The sequence below is a fragment of the Trypanosoma brucei genome (genome assembly GCF_000002445.2).
Source record: "Trypanosoma brucei brucei TREU927 chromosome 11 chr11_scaffold01 genomic scaffold, whole genome shotgun sequence".
Classification (NCBI taxonomy): Eukaryota; Euglenozoa; class Kinetoplastea; order Trypanosomatida; family Trypanosomatidae; genus Trypanosoma; species Trypanosoma brucei.
Window position 1 is genome coordinate 199,068 of NT_165288.1, and position 14,638 is coordinate 213,705.

General features: G+C 48.3%; 5 protein-coding genes across 5 annotated transcripts, besides 3 other annotated features; all 5 read left to right on the forward strand.

Moving 5' to 3' along the window:
• Positions 1-1,417: 1,417 nt before the first annotated feature.
• Positions 1,418-1,439: a sequence feature (AT_rich).
• A 771-nt stretch (positions 1,440-2,210) lies between these two features.
• Positions 2,211-3,884, forward strand: Tb11.03.0340 (protein kinase, putative; the record flags this gene model as incomplete). The annotated part of the gene is made up of 1 exon (XM_823079.1): positions 2,211-3,884. One exon carries the CDS (start codon positions 2,211-2,213, stop codon positions 3,882-3,884), a length of 1,674 nt encoding a protein of 557 aa, XP_828172.1.
• A 1,145-nt stretch (positions 3,885-5,029) lies between these two features.
• Positions 5,030-5,404, forward strand: Tb11.03.0335 (hypothetical protein, conserved; the record flags this gene model as incomplete). Its single annotated transcript, XM_823080.1, has 1 exon — positions 5,030-5,404. The coding sequence occupies one exon, from the start codon at positions 5,030-5,032 to the stop codon at positions 5,402-5,404; it is 375 nt and encodes a 124-aa protein (XP_828173.1).
• A 625-nt stretch (positions 5,405-6,029) lies between these two features.
• Tb11.03.0330 (hypothetical protein, conserved) lies at positions 6,030-8,420 on the forward strand (the record flags this gene model as incomplete). Its single annotated transcript, XM_823081.1, has 1 exon — positions 6,030-8,420. One exon carries the CDS (start codon positions 6,030-6,032, stop codon positions 8,418-8,420), a length of 2,391 nt encoding a protein of 796 aa, XP_828174.1.
• Positions 8,421-8,770: 350 nt separating this feature from the next.
• Positions 8,771-8,791: a sequence feature (AT_rich).
• Positions 8,792-8,830: 39 nt separating this feature from the next.
• On the forward strand, positions 8,831-9,295 carry Tb11.03.0320 (hypothetical protein; the record flags this gene model as incomplete). The annotated part of the gene is made up of 1 exon (XM_823082.1): positions 8,831-9,295. One exon carries the CDS (start codon positions 8,831-8,833, stop codon positions 9,293-9,295), a length of 465 nt encoding a protein of 154 aa, XP_828175.1.
• Positions 9,042-9,076: a microsatellite.
• Positions 9,296-10,127: 832 nt separating the features above from the next.
• Tb11.03.0310 (hypothetical protein, conserved) lies at positions 10,128-12,635 on the forward strand (the record flags this gene model as incomplete). The annotated part of the gene is made up of 1 exon (XM_823083.1): positions 10,128-12,635. One exon carries the CDS (start codon positions 10,128-10,130, stop codon positions 12,633-12,635), a length of 2,508 nt encoding a protein of 835 aa, XP_828176.1.
• Between the last annotated feature and the right edge of the window lie 2,003 nt (positions 12,636-14,638).

Genomic DNA, 14,638 nt, shown 5'->3' on the forward strand with positions numbered 1-14,638 from the left:
CTTTGAAAGGTTATTGGGGATATAAAGGGGCTTCCTCGCACTTCAGGAAAAAGAGGATTGGAAGCAAAAATGAAGTGAGGATGACGTATGGCGAACTGCTCGCCGTATCTTATGGACACGTTCACGTGTTTGACATATCGGGGGGGGGGGATGCAGTATTTTTGTGATAATGGGAAATAAGAATATGAAACGAAGTGAGTGTGGGAGGAGGCATCAGGTCAAAATAGAGGGGAAGATAAGCTAAATAACTAATGATGAATGTGATTAGACAATGAGGATGGGACGATATCAATACATGTATATCAACTGGGAGACCCTTCTGTGTGATGTGATCACTTGGTTGACTGTTTGCCCGTTTGGTGTGTTTTTGCTTTCTGCATGGACAAAGAGAAAAGATGGGGAAAAAAGAAGCCGCAACGCATCTGATATGTCGTGTGTCATGTTTTTAAGCCACCGCGTCTCTGCAGGGGATGACAGGGGTCAAAAGTACTTGGCGCCGGTGTCTCGGCTGGTCCCCACGGATTTTTCTTTTGTATCGATCACCTCCCCTCCCTCCCTCTACCTCGCGCTCCGTTTTTATCTGAACCCATTTTTTTTTTTTTTTGAGTTCCCTATTTTTGGGCATACCAGAGAGGTGAAGGAACGAAAACGAAAACGGCAAAAGCGAGTGATATGCCTGTTGATGAGGGGTCGCTCAGTTTACTGTTTCCTTTAGTTATTACTGGGGAAAGTTTTTTACTTTGTATTCCGGGGCTTTCGCCTTTTCAGTTTTCTGCTTCCAGTGACCCATTGCCCAGAAGCCGTTCTTAACATTATCAGTATTATCATTACCTTCTCTTTTCCCGAAGACTGTATTGGTATTAAGTACATTCTTGTGTTTTTTTTTCCTCCTTGCTTACCCCCTCCACTACAGTTACTTCTGCTATCATATATATTTATATATACATATATTGTTGTATTTCCATACATCTCTGCCCTGGCTCTTTCACCTCGAACTCCGTTTTTATCTACGCAAGAAACATTGTCGGTTCGTTGTCCATTTGTACCTTTTCGGCACGAGAGTCAAGGGGGACTGCCGTGGTTGAAACAGTTGAGTAAGAATGGAACGAAATGGAGAAGGTGATGCGAGAGTATATCTTGAAGGGCTACGCGCGTATTGCCGGCAACTACAGAGTGCCAGACTTAAAGAGAAAAAAAACTGGTAGTGCAGACGTTTATACATGTATATGCACAAAAACACACGTATTTCCCTTCTTGTTTTAAAAAATGCTTGCGTTGTGTATATTTGTATATATATACGTATATACATTTTCCTGAGAGCGTTGTTCCACGCTAGCGTTCCAATGTCCCCACAATATCCCATGTTCCCCTTTGTTTTATTTGCTTCCTTTTTACTCCATTTTTTGTCAAAGAATTCTTATATATAAATATATATTTTTCAACCCCAGCTTTTTCTTTTGTAAAAGCTGTTATGTTTACCTCACAGCAACTCGTGCGCGGGCGGCCCCTTCTGCAGGCCCTAGTCGCCCGTGGTTACTTTTTTTTGTTTAACCTACCAACTGTTCCGTAGTTTTGCTTTCTCATTTGTTTCTCCACCTTTCCTTCTCTTTCGCGTGATGTTAACGTCTGTTCTCTAAGGATATGTATAGTAAGAACAATGGCCCAGGTAACAGCAGCAAAGGTATGAGCAGGAAATGCTCCTTTTGCCATAACCCAACCGCTCAGGAATATCGCGGCAGTATTAACAAAAAATAAAGCCCTCATTATTGTTCTGTCCAGAAGTTGGCTGTGATAAGTTGTGCAGAGGGGGAAGTGCTCTTGTGTTATATTACGCATATGTTTGTTTGTTTGTGTGTGTGTGTTTGTGCTAATCCGCTGGTTGTTGAGGTTCTGCTTGACTACATCGCCCCGTTGTTGCTGGTTGTGGATGGGATTTGGCGAATTGACCACCTTAAAGGGTGAATATTAGTGAAACAAGATAGTGTTTGAATGTCACTCGTGCCAACTTTTCTTCCAGACCTCTTTGAATTCCCTTTTGTTTTTTTAAATCCTTCTATTCCCCCTTTTTTGTAAGAGACGAACATAGTAGTTTTGTTGCACTGGCCAAGTGCGGCAGCAAGCGTGACTTTTTTTTTTTTTTAAAAGTTTCGGCTGATTTGTACAGAGGTGCTTGGGAAAGTGGACAGTTATACGGTACTAGAACCTGCCGCATGCCCTTGAATTCATCTCACCGCGAGCGTGTTTCTGTCGGCGGCTTAACTCCATGTATCAAAAAAGCAACTGTCACGGCGCCTGAAACGGCCTTTACGAGCCACGGCGGAGGTCATCGGGTGCTGGATGTTGCGGCGTCGGGGAGTGAAGGATTGCACCCTGACTCTGGGGAGGGGCAGCGCCTGCATCCAATGAGTGATTTTGAGAGTCTTTACAAAGTGCGCAGACAACTTGGCAGTGGAGGATACAGCGTTGTATTTGAGGTTGTCGATTGCATTACTCACGAGCGAAAGGCAGCAAAATTTGTCGTTGGAAAGGTGGAGCGCCGGGCTGCGCGTGCCCGTCTTACTGGCCCAGTGGAGTTGAGGCTGCACGGTGATGGGAGAAACGGTGATAGACGGAAGGTAAGTAGTATCGGCGGGTTGGAGAAGGCACGGAGTGCCAACAGCCGGCCGACGGTCTCAGACTCGCTTGTCAAGGAGGTGGCGATGGGGTTAATGGCGCAACACGCAAACCTTGTGCACACCAGTGACGTGTTTGTACACGACACGGAGGATCTTCGACGTCGCCTGCGGGAATATGCTCCACAGTTATCACTGGAAACGGTGCGGCGATCTGAGGGCGCTGGTCCGTATGACGTCGCACGGGGTGCTGCTTGCGGTGAATCACCGTCGAAATCGTGGCAACCTCACAGATTGCGCCAGCGGAGTGGTGGTAGTGGGAGCGATACCACTGCTTCGGTAAGAGGCGGGGATGCGCCAATTTTGCATGAGTGCAACACATCTTCGGCCGACCAGATCACACAAGGAGTGGAAACGGCTAAACGCTACCTGCAGGAAAGTCGGGTTCAATGCATTCTAGTGATGGAGTTGTTGACCGGAAATGATCTGTTTACACTGGTGTCCCGCGGTCCGCTGAACGAAAGAATGGCTGCATCGTACATGTTTGACCTCTTTCTTGCCCTCCGGTATCTGCATAATCGTAACATTGTTCACCGTGATGTCAAGGTCGAGAACATGGCGCTTGACAGTGAGAACAGGGTTCGACTTATTGACTACGGTTTCTGTGAAGTATTACGGAGGTCAGGGGATGCCAACCCGAATGGTGTTGAGGGTAAGAACCCTGAGGGTTTGCTCACACAGTTTTGTGGTTCACACCATTATGTAGCTCCAGAAGTTATCACTAGTGCGTGGCTCACCCGACACGGATCGAAGAATAGCGAAACAACCACTCACTCGGGTGTGAGCCTTCCGCCCATTGCACAACTATCTGCTACCGGAGCCCCGCCTCCGAAAGAGAGCGTGGAGGGTTGTGTCGTTGGCCGGCAGAATGTGGGATCTGCTGGGGCCCTTCGTACGCACCTAACCCGAAGGGGTGTAGGGTATGGCCTCTCTGCCGACATTTGGTCTGCGGGTATTGTAATGTTCGTGTTGCTGCACTCAGCATTCCCATACCATGACGAGCGCCGCAGTAGGCTCCTTAAAATGATCGTATCCAACAAGCGGTCATTGGGGAGCGCGTCGCGTTTAAGCAGTGATGCAAGGGATCTGCTGCGAAAGTTGCTCACTCACGATGCCAGTCGGCGTCCGCCGGTAAATGAGGTATTGGAACACTGTTGGTTTAGAAAACAATTAGGAGAAAAGGTGGGAGGGAAACTATCGCTCGTGGCGTAAAGCGATGAGGCAAGTGGGTTCGTTTGTGTATTTCCTTCACCGGCTGCTAAGGGCGGCCTTCTCTCAAGTTTTGTTGCCCTCTCCCCAGTTTTTGTGATTATAGTAATGTATAATGAAAAGAGTGGGGTAAGCTTGTGCTCGTGCATGCTGTTTATTTTTATATTAATGAGACGTCTTTTTTTTTTTTTGGCTGAGGAACGATTCCCCCCCTTTAAATGTCGCTGGTACCGTTACGTTTCTGGAGGAGTACTGCAGATATTATTTAATACAGCGTTTTTTTTCTTTCTAAAAAGTGTTCTTTTTCCTTTGCTTTCCGCAGCCAAAAATTCCCCTCTATGATCGCCATTTGATCCGTTTCATTTGTTCTACCCCCACTCGTTTCTTCTCCCTTTCCTCTCCCCTCTTCTTTTTTTTTTTGTGATACCTCCCGCTTGTTTTGCGGGCCAATCGCTTCCCAAAGCGCAGTTTTTGTAATGGAGAAAAGGGGGAGGGAGACAGTATAGTGATCGATTTGCGGCGGCGAAAGCTCCCCTGTGGTGGGGTTACAACCACTTTTTCTGTTAATATAAGTTTTTTTTTTTTGTACCATGAAGCGTGGACGTTACTTCTCTCGTTCACTTCAGGTGAGAGTGCGTATGCGAGCTCGTTTTCACACACACACACACCCACGTGTGGGTGTTTGTGTATCCTAGTAATGACACTAATATGCGTTGTTTTCATTTCCTTTCTGATCCAGTGTATTATTGCGGTTTAATTTGCATTGGTGTGCATTATCCCTGAGTATATTTATACCTTTAGTTCTCCTCTGTTTCCGCATATGATTTTCTCTTCTTGTGTAACTTGTGGATGGGAAGTAAGGCGACTTCATCAGAGTATTGGTTGGCCGGTAAACACGCTGTGTGTAGAGATACATAAGTACACCAAATATACCGTGTGCAAATTGTGTCTGTTCATAATCGGCGACACTGCTCGGGGCAAGGGTTGGTGTTCGTTAGGCCAAGTCGCAACACAAACTGTCGCATAACCGGCAGCAGAACAACCAACAAGTAAGAGAGGGGAAATAGAAGGGTAAGGCGAGTGCGTAGCATCTGAGGGAGTAAAGTAACAGACTTCACACATACACCCCTAAAAAACCAGGACGAACTATGTCGCTGCTGAAGGGAAAGGAGGTGGAAGTCACACAAGACGACCAGCGCCGCATCTGCATTTTTGCTCGCATGCACCGTCGACGGAAGGAGCTTACTGCCACCATTACGAGGTTGAAGGAGCAGGCGGCTAAGTTGAGTGATGCCTCTGATGAACTTATGATAGCCGATGGGGCAATGTATTTGTTCGGTGAGACCTTCGTGGCCATCGATAACGATGAGGCGGGTGAATGGCTGGCGAAGGAACAGGCGCAACTTCAGCGGGATCAGGAAACAACAGAGGAAGAATTAAAGCTTGTTGAGAGTCAATTGAGCGACCTGAAAGCGAAACTGTACGCCTCACTTGGTAGTCAAGTGTATCTTGAAGACGAATAGAGCAGCTGAACACATTACAGGGGGAATTAAAAAGAAGGGAGAGTTAACAGCGTACGTCTTGTACCCGCAGATGCCAGCCGCCCTTCAGCGGACATGCATGCAGAGCAAATAAACTAACAACCTTGTTGATTTCTCTCCCGCCACTGCCGCTAATTCCCTTTCTAACGGGTTTACCGTATGGAGAGATTTAATTACTGTTGATACCGCCGTCAAACTCAGCGCGGTAGCACAACAATTTTGGTGTACCTGTTTATTTTTTCCCTTCTTGGTGATGCTCATTAATTTCCATTTGTTGCCGCCGACTCTACTCTTTTTTTCTTTTTCTCGGTCCTCGAAGGTTTTGTGTTTATAATTATTGTTATTATTCTGTAGTGAACGCGCGAGGCGAACAGGATTACTCAACAGGAAAGATACAAGAAGCCAAGCAGGCCTAAAAGAGGGGAAGGGTAACACAGGTCCAGCGAGGAGCGATTTAGCGGCAGCGAATAAATAGCGAGTGGAAGCGAGGGTGCAAAAACGTCATTGTTGGCATAAAGTCTATACCTGAAGACAAGCGGCGGCTGTGGCTCTCAGCCGTTGAACGTGTGGCTTTAACTCGTCGTCGTCAACCCGCCTTCTTGCTTAGATGGAGCCGATGGAGCAACCACCTGAGCAGATGCTTGATGTCATTCGCCGCGCTTATGACAGCGTATACTTGTATGGCAACTGCTATGCTGGCATCAAGGTGGCCACGTCAGCGCTTAATAGTGGTTGTGTAGATGAATGTGACTTGTCAGTCAGCGAAAATACCGCAGCGTCATCAACAGAGCACTCCGGTGGCCTTTCGGGGGTTCGGCTTAGCGACTCTTCAACACAAAGTTGCAAGACTAATAATTCTTCCCTTGCAGTTGCGTCAACGAAAGCTCAGAGGGGCTCCACGTCCATGTCCAATAGCGTATTGGGGGCATTAGGGAGCGGAGCAAATGTAAAAGATGCAACCGTACCGATGACGCTCAACAGGTTACAGGAATTTCACTTACTGCTCCTCCGAGCTGAGGGGTACTCCGGAGTGCGGCAGCATGAAAAGGCACTGAAGGACGCGGAGGCGGCCATTAGGATTTCCGGCGGGCGCTCCGCTGAGGCTCACTTTATTCTTGGTAGGGAGCTTCTCCGCCTTTACCGTCTGGAGGAATCCGTGGCGGCTTTTCAAACCGCGGAGTTACTTCTCCCAGCTTTGGCAGTGGACGGTGTTCCCTTTCCTAGGGAGACCGACGATGAGGAGTTTTGGGCGCAGCGCGGGTACAGGTTACAGGACGCTGAGGAACTAAAGTTGAAGCGGCTGGAGGTTGAGGCGGAGGAGCAGCAGGCACGGGCGTGGCGGGCCTTGGAGTGTAACTCTTCAGGTAACGCAGCCGGAACGAGGCAAAGGTTTCTGGAACCTCCTTTCTTAGCATTGAAGGATGTCAAATGTGGTTACCCTAACCTTATGAAATGGAGGCAGCTTTCCCGTGAGGCGGGCGCGCTTTTGTCAGCGCACACGTCCCATGTGTTTTCTGGAAGTTACCTTCAACCAACGATGGCTTTTATGGAGCGTAGGATCAGTTCGGTGCGGAATGGGTCCGTGGTTTGCATCCACAACACGACTTCATACCCTTTGAAGTGGGTGGGCAGTTGGTTCCCCGACTGCGGCTTTCACGCGAATATGACTTTTCCTCAAGTCATTGAATCTGGAAATTGCGGCGTGGCGTTGCTCCAACCCAAGGGATGGGGTGGCTATGTCGGTTACGTTTGTTATCGGGTGGCGGAATGTGGTATATGTTGCTTTTTTTGCGTTGAGAGCACCTTCATGGGGTCTGTTCGATGTGGAGTTCGTTTTTCTTCACCATACAGGATTGAGGAGCTCGGTGATGGCGACCCCGACGACGCTGCGCTGAAGGAGTTTATGAACTTTAAACTACCCAACTCCAGCGTGTGGCTTCCCTCCCACACCACGGCGCCCCCAGTGAATCGCCGGCTGAAGGCATGGAGCGCCGTTTCCGAGGGCAATCGGTCGAGTGTGTTTACTGTTGCTGAGGTTCTTCCCATAGGCCTCCGTGCGGTGGAACTGCTAACTGCGCTTGAGTATGCTGGACCAATGGTGCTGAAAAAGTTAAGTGCCGTCAGTCAGCGTTACCGTTCGTTGGTCAACGGCCTACCACCACCGATGTTTCACAGTCCGGGTCGCATTCTCTACCCGGACTATTGCCTCCGAGGCGACCGTGTCAGGTCCCCATGGACTGTGCTGGACCAAGACACCGTGAGGTGGTTTTTTCTGAATGAGGGGATCGTGGGTAATAGAGAGAGGTGTGTTTTGGCTGATTCAACTCACATGACAAGTGGCATACTGCGCTTCACGAGAGAAAAGGGTGGATCTATGGATGCAAAGGTGTACTATGGCGATGGGTGTTCGCTTATCGCACAGGTTAAAGGTAGTTGGATACCTTTTAGCAGCACGCTGTCATTTATTAGCTCCACGGGTCGTACCTTTGCCACTTGTTACCTCAACCACAGCTCGCAGCTGACGCTTTCGTGGGGTAGTGCAGGTGCCAAGAGTAAACCGGAGGATGTGGAGTACGTTATGGAGCGCCGGGAGGCACGTGCAGAGACGGGGAATTGGCGCTCCGCTTCAGCAGTGGGTAAAGTAGCAGGTCCTATGGGTGTTACCGGTGGTGATGATACCTCTGGCACGAGGTCTCGTGTTGGCCGTTCATCTGGTCAGGGTTCTACCAATTCTCATTCATCCAACACCGGTACAAGGTTTGGCGCTGTTGAGGCGTACACCGTTCGGCGTGTGTCACGACGAGGTGGTGATTCGGCCATTGAGTTAAGTTCTTCCGGTGCTGGTGGTGGTGAGACGATGGGAGAAGTGATATTTAGTACCGCAAAGGGTGGAACACCGATGAAAGGTGCCTCGATTTGCGAGGTGCATCTTTACCCTGGGGTTGACGCATTGTTGCTGTCGTTGATGGCTTACTGCCGCTTTAATTGGGAGCAGTAGTGCTGCAACAACAATAATAGCTAATACTGCAGCGCTCCTGGTGTTGTGACTTTATCTATCTAGTTTCGTTCTACATGTCTGTGGTGTGAGAAGGACAGTATTCGCTTGCGCCGCCTCTTTATCGTTTTAAGAGGCAATAGCGGGTTCTGTAGTGGCGGAGCGGGGGAAAGGGAAAGATAAAGGAAAAGCGACCGCGTCTGCTCCCTTCGTAGAGTGGATCGAACTCTGAAAACGGGTGCTCTTCGTTTTATTAGCTTTTGCTGTGTTGAAAATGGTACAGGTTGCGACCGTTGTTTCTCCTTTTTTTTTTTCAATCTCTTCCATTTGGTCGGTGCAATTACTTGTGTTCCTTTTTTTTTTTTAAAAAAAAAGGCTGCGGTTAGTTTGTTTGCTTCTTTAAGGGCCTGGAAATGGAGCTAGCGGGTGATACTCTACTGACTTCGTTATCTGTCTCTTTTCTGTTTTGCATTCCGCACAGGGATTTTTTCTGTTTTTTCTTCTGTTCTACCGTCCCCACGCGTTTTACGTGTTTACCCGACCTCGTGCACGACCTTTTTGCTGACGCTGCGTGTGCAATTGTATGTACGTATTTTCATATGCTGCTTTGTTTGAAGTTCGGTGTTCTTTTTTTTTTTCTATTATTTCTTTTTTTTTTTGGTGGTGGTGGCTTTTTTTTTCTTTTTCTCGTGCGTGGTTTCCACCGGTTGGGGTCCATATGCCCCAGTTTTGGTGGAACTATCGGATATACGTTACTTAGTTTGGAAGGGGGAGGGCAATACATGTCCCGCAGTGCCCGCCTTTTAACAGTTTGCCAAAAAAAAAAGGAAAAGGGGAATCATTGTGCTAAACTCCAAGCTCAAGATGTTTGTGGTTGAGTGAAGTATATTGCCAGCTCTGTTATGTGGCAATTTTTCATCCAGTCGTACAATATGAAGAAGTGGGAAGGGCGAATGACATATAAAGGAGATGATAATTTTCGAATCTCCATTTGGTGTCGCCTCGGTTGGTCTCGAGTACTGAAGGGAGATGTGGTTTGATTCGCTCCATGTAGCTGCGGTTTCTCTTTTTTATTTTTGGTTGATTACGTGTTCTGATAAGTTGTTGCTCTTGATCCGTAATTTTCTTTTTTGAAACCAGTTTCTCGGTATCTTTGTGAGTGCGAGGAGTTCAGGAGCGACTCTCTTGACGGGTAAGGCAAGTTTAGTGTCGCCACGTACGCAGTGCATATGGAGCCATTTTTCGACGGTTTCTTCTTTTTTTTCTTTTGTTTGTGCACTCGTCACGCGCATCTGCACATCTACAAAAATATGTATGCATGTGTATGTGCATGCGCGTGTGCGTGATGCTGTCAATGACGATGGTTGTGTGGGCACTTTTACCACGTGTTGACCCCGTTTCTGCCTCATTCATCGTAGTTTGGCATGCCGAACAAATGTGTAGATGGGAGGGAAAACCTAAGAACAAAACGAAACCGAAGGGGAAACCGCAAACCTCCTTGGTCGTTTTTTATTTGTTTATTTTTATATCGTGACGTCAATGTCGTTAGTGAATTTTTGAAATTGCTTTTTATTGTGCGCGCATTACCCCTTTCTCGTTTTTTCTCGTTAATTGATTCTCTGACTCCAGCGCAACCGCTGACTAGGGATAATTAAGCGGTTGCTCTTAGCGCTTCACCTGCGCCTCGCTTTCGTTTGAGTGCGACAGGTTATGGGCCACGCTTTTTGCCTTCCTGAAAAGCGCGGAAATGATGCACGACCATATTTTGGTGCGCCGATTAGTGACTTGATTGTGTGTGAGCAGAATGAGGTACAGAAGTCCACAAACTGCATTTTAGGTGTTCCACTGATACTACAGGACGTGGTCTTTTACTGGAACGCACAGTCTAATACTAAGGGTGAGAATGGAAAGGCTGACGTGTCGCCCAACAGCAGTTGGGTGGATGAGGTGGAGCAGACGTTTAACAATTTTGTGAGGAAGCGAAAACTCCTGACTAGTAGTGCGTCTGCTGTAAAGGCACCAAAGAAGAACGCTAAAAAGACGAATAAGCACGAGAAGCGACTGTTTCAGAAACCATTTGAAGCACTTACCAGTAAGACGACATTGCATGCTCAGCACTTTATGGCAATCATCACCCTTTTTTTACGGAAACTACCAGAACCCTTGCTACCAGTTCCCGTCGCACGGAAGATGGAAGATATACTGACAAGTGGACCTTTGACTCCGACTGCGAAACTGCGGGCGATTGGAAAGGTGTTTCGAGAAACGTATAGTCTCGCAAACCCCAGAGAATACGCTTCCTTTCAGTACTTGCGCCAGGTTTTGCACCAACACCACGCAGAACTGAAAACAAACGAAGTCGAAGCGTTGGTTCGGGCGATGTTGCGTGACCACCGTGCGCCAGTGGAGGAATATTTAATAGAACTGCTATGGCCGACCGCTGATGGTGAGGGCAAAATGAAAGCCGGAACAGCGGAGGCGGACAGCACAACCCCGGCAGACGAGCGGGACAATGCTGTAGATGGCGAAGCCAAGGCTTTACCTCAACATCTCCACGACTCAAATAGTGAAACGGATTCATCTCCTCCTAAAGTGGTCGATAGACCAACTGATGTGGTTAAAGCGGGAAAGCAAAAAAAAGAGGATGTTGCGAATGATGAATGTGTGCGGAAGAATGCAGCGCCACCTCCTGCGGAGAAGGATTGTAAAGTTGAGGAGGACGCTGCAGGTGCTCAGTCGCAGCGGGAGGACATGAGTCCGCATTCTTCCCGCACCTCCGACACTCATATTCTGGAAGTGGAAGAACATGGTGATGAGGTTGAGGCTTTTCACCACGTTAATGGCGAACACTGCGGGGATGTTGACGGGCTTGACCATGACAAATCGGTGGAATGTAGGGTAACGCAAGTGGGGTCAGAAAGTTGTGCGGGTCCCGGTGAGGGAACAGTGGATGAAGAGGGACCGCTGCAGGACGTCGTGGAGAGTCCCACCGTAAGTGATGGGGCCTCGTGCGTCGATAGGAGGGGAGGGTTAGCTCACGCGATTACCGATGCCAGCGAAACTGAAGTGTGCGATGTTGTTCAGAGAGGCAGTAGGGAGGATCGTGGATGTGTGGAGTTGGATAATGTGGTTGACACACCCGACGGGGGCCATTACTCTACCGCGGCGGCCAAAGGCAAACTGAGGCAAGCCAACAGGCCAGTACATCGAGACGAGCGATTGTCTGCCAGTGGTGATGCAGCAAGTCAAATCGGGGGTCCACTGACGGCAACGACAGCATCTCTTACAAACAATCAATTTGCACCACGCAAACCTAGAGACAAGCCGAGGACCGGTCGATCGCGAAAAAATTTGAGGGTCCTCACTGAACGGCACCCACAACAAGTGGCACTTCTTCGGGCAAAGCAGCTTTTTCTTGCTGGCGGCGCCGGTGCAACGGAGCTTCCTTCGTTGCCCAATCAGCCAGCCTCCTCACCACCAGGTGGTGAGTTAGATGATGGCGATTGCTGCGTTAGTAGTGTTGATCCATCCTCAACGCGGATCGCTGGCGGTCACACCGGGGTACAATACACCGCTGCTGAAGAACAGCCCCTCTCTCCCGAAGGGCATTTGCAAAGCGCGGCAGTTTTTTCAAATACCGATGATAATCAAGACACTCGCAAATGTGGGCCCGATAATGAATGGATGGCAGCGCAGCATTTGCAATTGGCGTTTGTTCAGCCACTCATGGAACAGATGGCGCAGCTGCGCATGCAATGTGATGCTCTTTCGCAGCAGCAGTTACGCTCGGCTACCGAGGGAGAGACATTGCAACTCGTTTCGAATGACATTAAGCTTGTAAAGGAAGCACTGTGCCAGCTGACACAAAGCCATGCTGAGACGGTAGGGGACCTCCTGAAACTTCATGGGGAGTTGAAAAAATTGGCAAAGCGAGAGACCTTTGAACTGGAGAAGCGCCACTACTGCGAGGAAGATCTGGAAGCGAGGAAAACCGCCTTGGAGGTGCTGCAGCGCTGCACCAAGCTAGAAACACAGCAATATGAAGATCAACAGAAGGTGAAGAGCTTAACCACGAAGGTAAGAGAATTGACCGCAAAGGTGGACCGTAGCGAAAAGGAGAACCTTGACCTTAAAATGAAGCTTGCGACAGCTCAACGTCAAACCACGTTAATGAGGGAAAAACTGATGTCTTCGGGTCGTGAAGGCAGGAGTGTGTGAAATATGCGACTCGTTATATCATATCAAATCCCTTATCCACTGCCTTTACACAGTTGTGCGTGAAGTTGAGACCGTCCTTTTCCTTTGGTTTTGTTACAGACATTGAGATTTACTTACCATACGGATGCTCTTTCCCGTTACGTGGGCAGCTATGTTTTTTTTTCCTCGTTTTCCTCAGTACCACATAGATCGTGCTCCGGTCGATTTCCGGTCGACCATACATTCATTTATATACATATATATGTCTAGGTGAGTGAGTGTGTGTAGTGTATACATTACTGCGTTATTGTACATGAATTGTGTACCTTGTGTTTGCGTTCTACTTACTTCACATGATGGCGCGCTAAGAGTTTTTCTTCCCTTCACTTTTGTTCTTTGAATATCGCATTGCCGTCGGTTTCCCCTTCATCTTCCCAACCCGGGCATAACCTTGCATACCCTTTGTACCAACAGTGGTGTGCAACGGTGGTTGCTTATCAGAGTAGGGAGAGTTGGGGCGATGTTTATTTTTGGGTGTTTGTGTACTCTTTTTTTTTTTTCATTCTGCTTTTTCGTTGTGACCTAGTAGACTAATACGGAGGGCACAGTAATGAATGGGAGTTCTTGACCTTTCCGTTTTCTATACTTAACACAATGTACCCAAAACAACAACAGCAACATAAATATGTTCTGTGTTTACATTGTCTGGTAGCGGGCGGAGCAACATCGAGTGATGACAGCAAATTTGAAGGGAATGAAGGCCCTGAGAAAAAAAAACAAATGGATGCAAGATGCGTTTTCCAACTGTATTTTCATGCTTTGTCCTTTTCTATGTTGCTACTGCTTCATTAAAATCTTCTTATAGTAATGTAGTACTTCGTATGCGGTTTCGTCGGGTGGTATCCCGGTGTTCCAGTGACAGCGGTTCCCCTTCCGTGTTTTTTTTTTTTCGGGGTTCCTAAGGAGAAGTAAATCAAGCAACGAAAGGCAGCTCAGGTGGCGGAAGTTCAGTATATTAACGTTATTTGTGCGCGTATATGTAGGTTACATTTAGCTTTACCACTAGACAAAACCTCTCTCCCATCCCTGGAAGGCAGTGTGTCTGTGTGCCTTGTTTTCTTCTTTTGCTGTGCCAACTGTACTACCGGTGATGACTAAAGCGGGAATATTTCGCATGTGTGTACGAATACACATCGCCGCTGCACCTGAACAAAAGAGGCATAAAAAACACGCTTTGGATGGCAATACCGGCTCTGCAAGGCCCGCCGTATGTTGTGATGAACTCCGCGTGCTGTATTTCCCAACGCTGCGAGCTCGCATGTGCACATTTTCTCCCGTTCACCGTTTAGCGTTTTCGGTTTCTTTCAACTGTGGAAATTTGTCGTAAGTGTTGCAGTGGTTCCGCGAAGTTTGACGGTGAGCTATACGCAGATATGCGCAGTATGTTGCATGACGGCGCGCCTGGCTGAGAATCACCCTCTCGTGGGTGTTTTCTTGGCTATACGATCCCTAACCCTACTAGCTTTCACGTAGTGCTGTTGGTGTGCAATACACCAGCTGCAGCCCAGTCCGGTGCCTCTTGCGGCTGATGCTACGCAGAAAAGTGTATATGCTCCTCCTCTTCACGTCATCATTGTTCCTGCACTGCGACGGCGGAACCAGTTCTGTTGCTTTCCTCTCTAGCCGGTTTGTTTATTTGACAATCTTGTTAGACAGTTGAGGCGCCGATTTCACGAAAATGAGGCGGTGGTTTGTGTGCTGGCTGAGTACAACGGGGGAGGGTGATGGTACAGTTCCTGCGGTTGGCATTTCGGCGCCACACTTTCTCTTCCGTTCCTTCTTCAAACATTGCTTCCGGCGTCGCTTTTCTTCATCCTTGGCGGTGAATGGTGCACCATGTCTTCTTTCGAGCTGTACCCCCCCCCCCCCCCGCATTCAGCAACTCTTCTTTCCTCTTCTTTTCCCGGCCACATTGCTACAGCCACCTTAGGAGGGGGGAGACGGATGTTGCGTTGCGGTGGGGA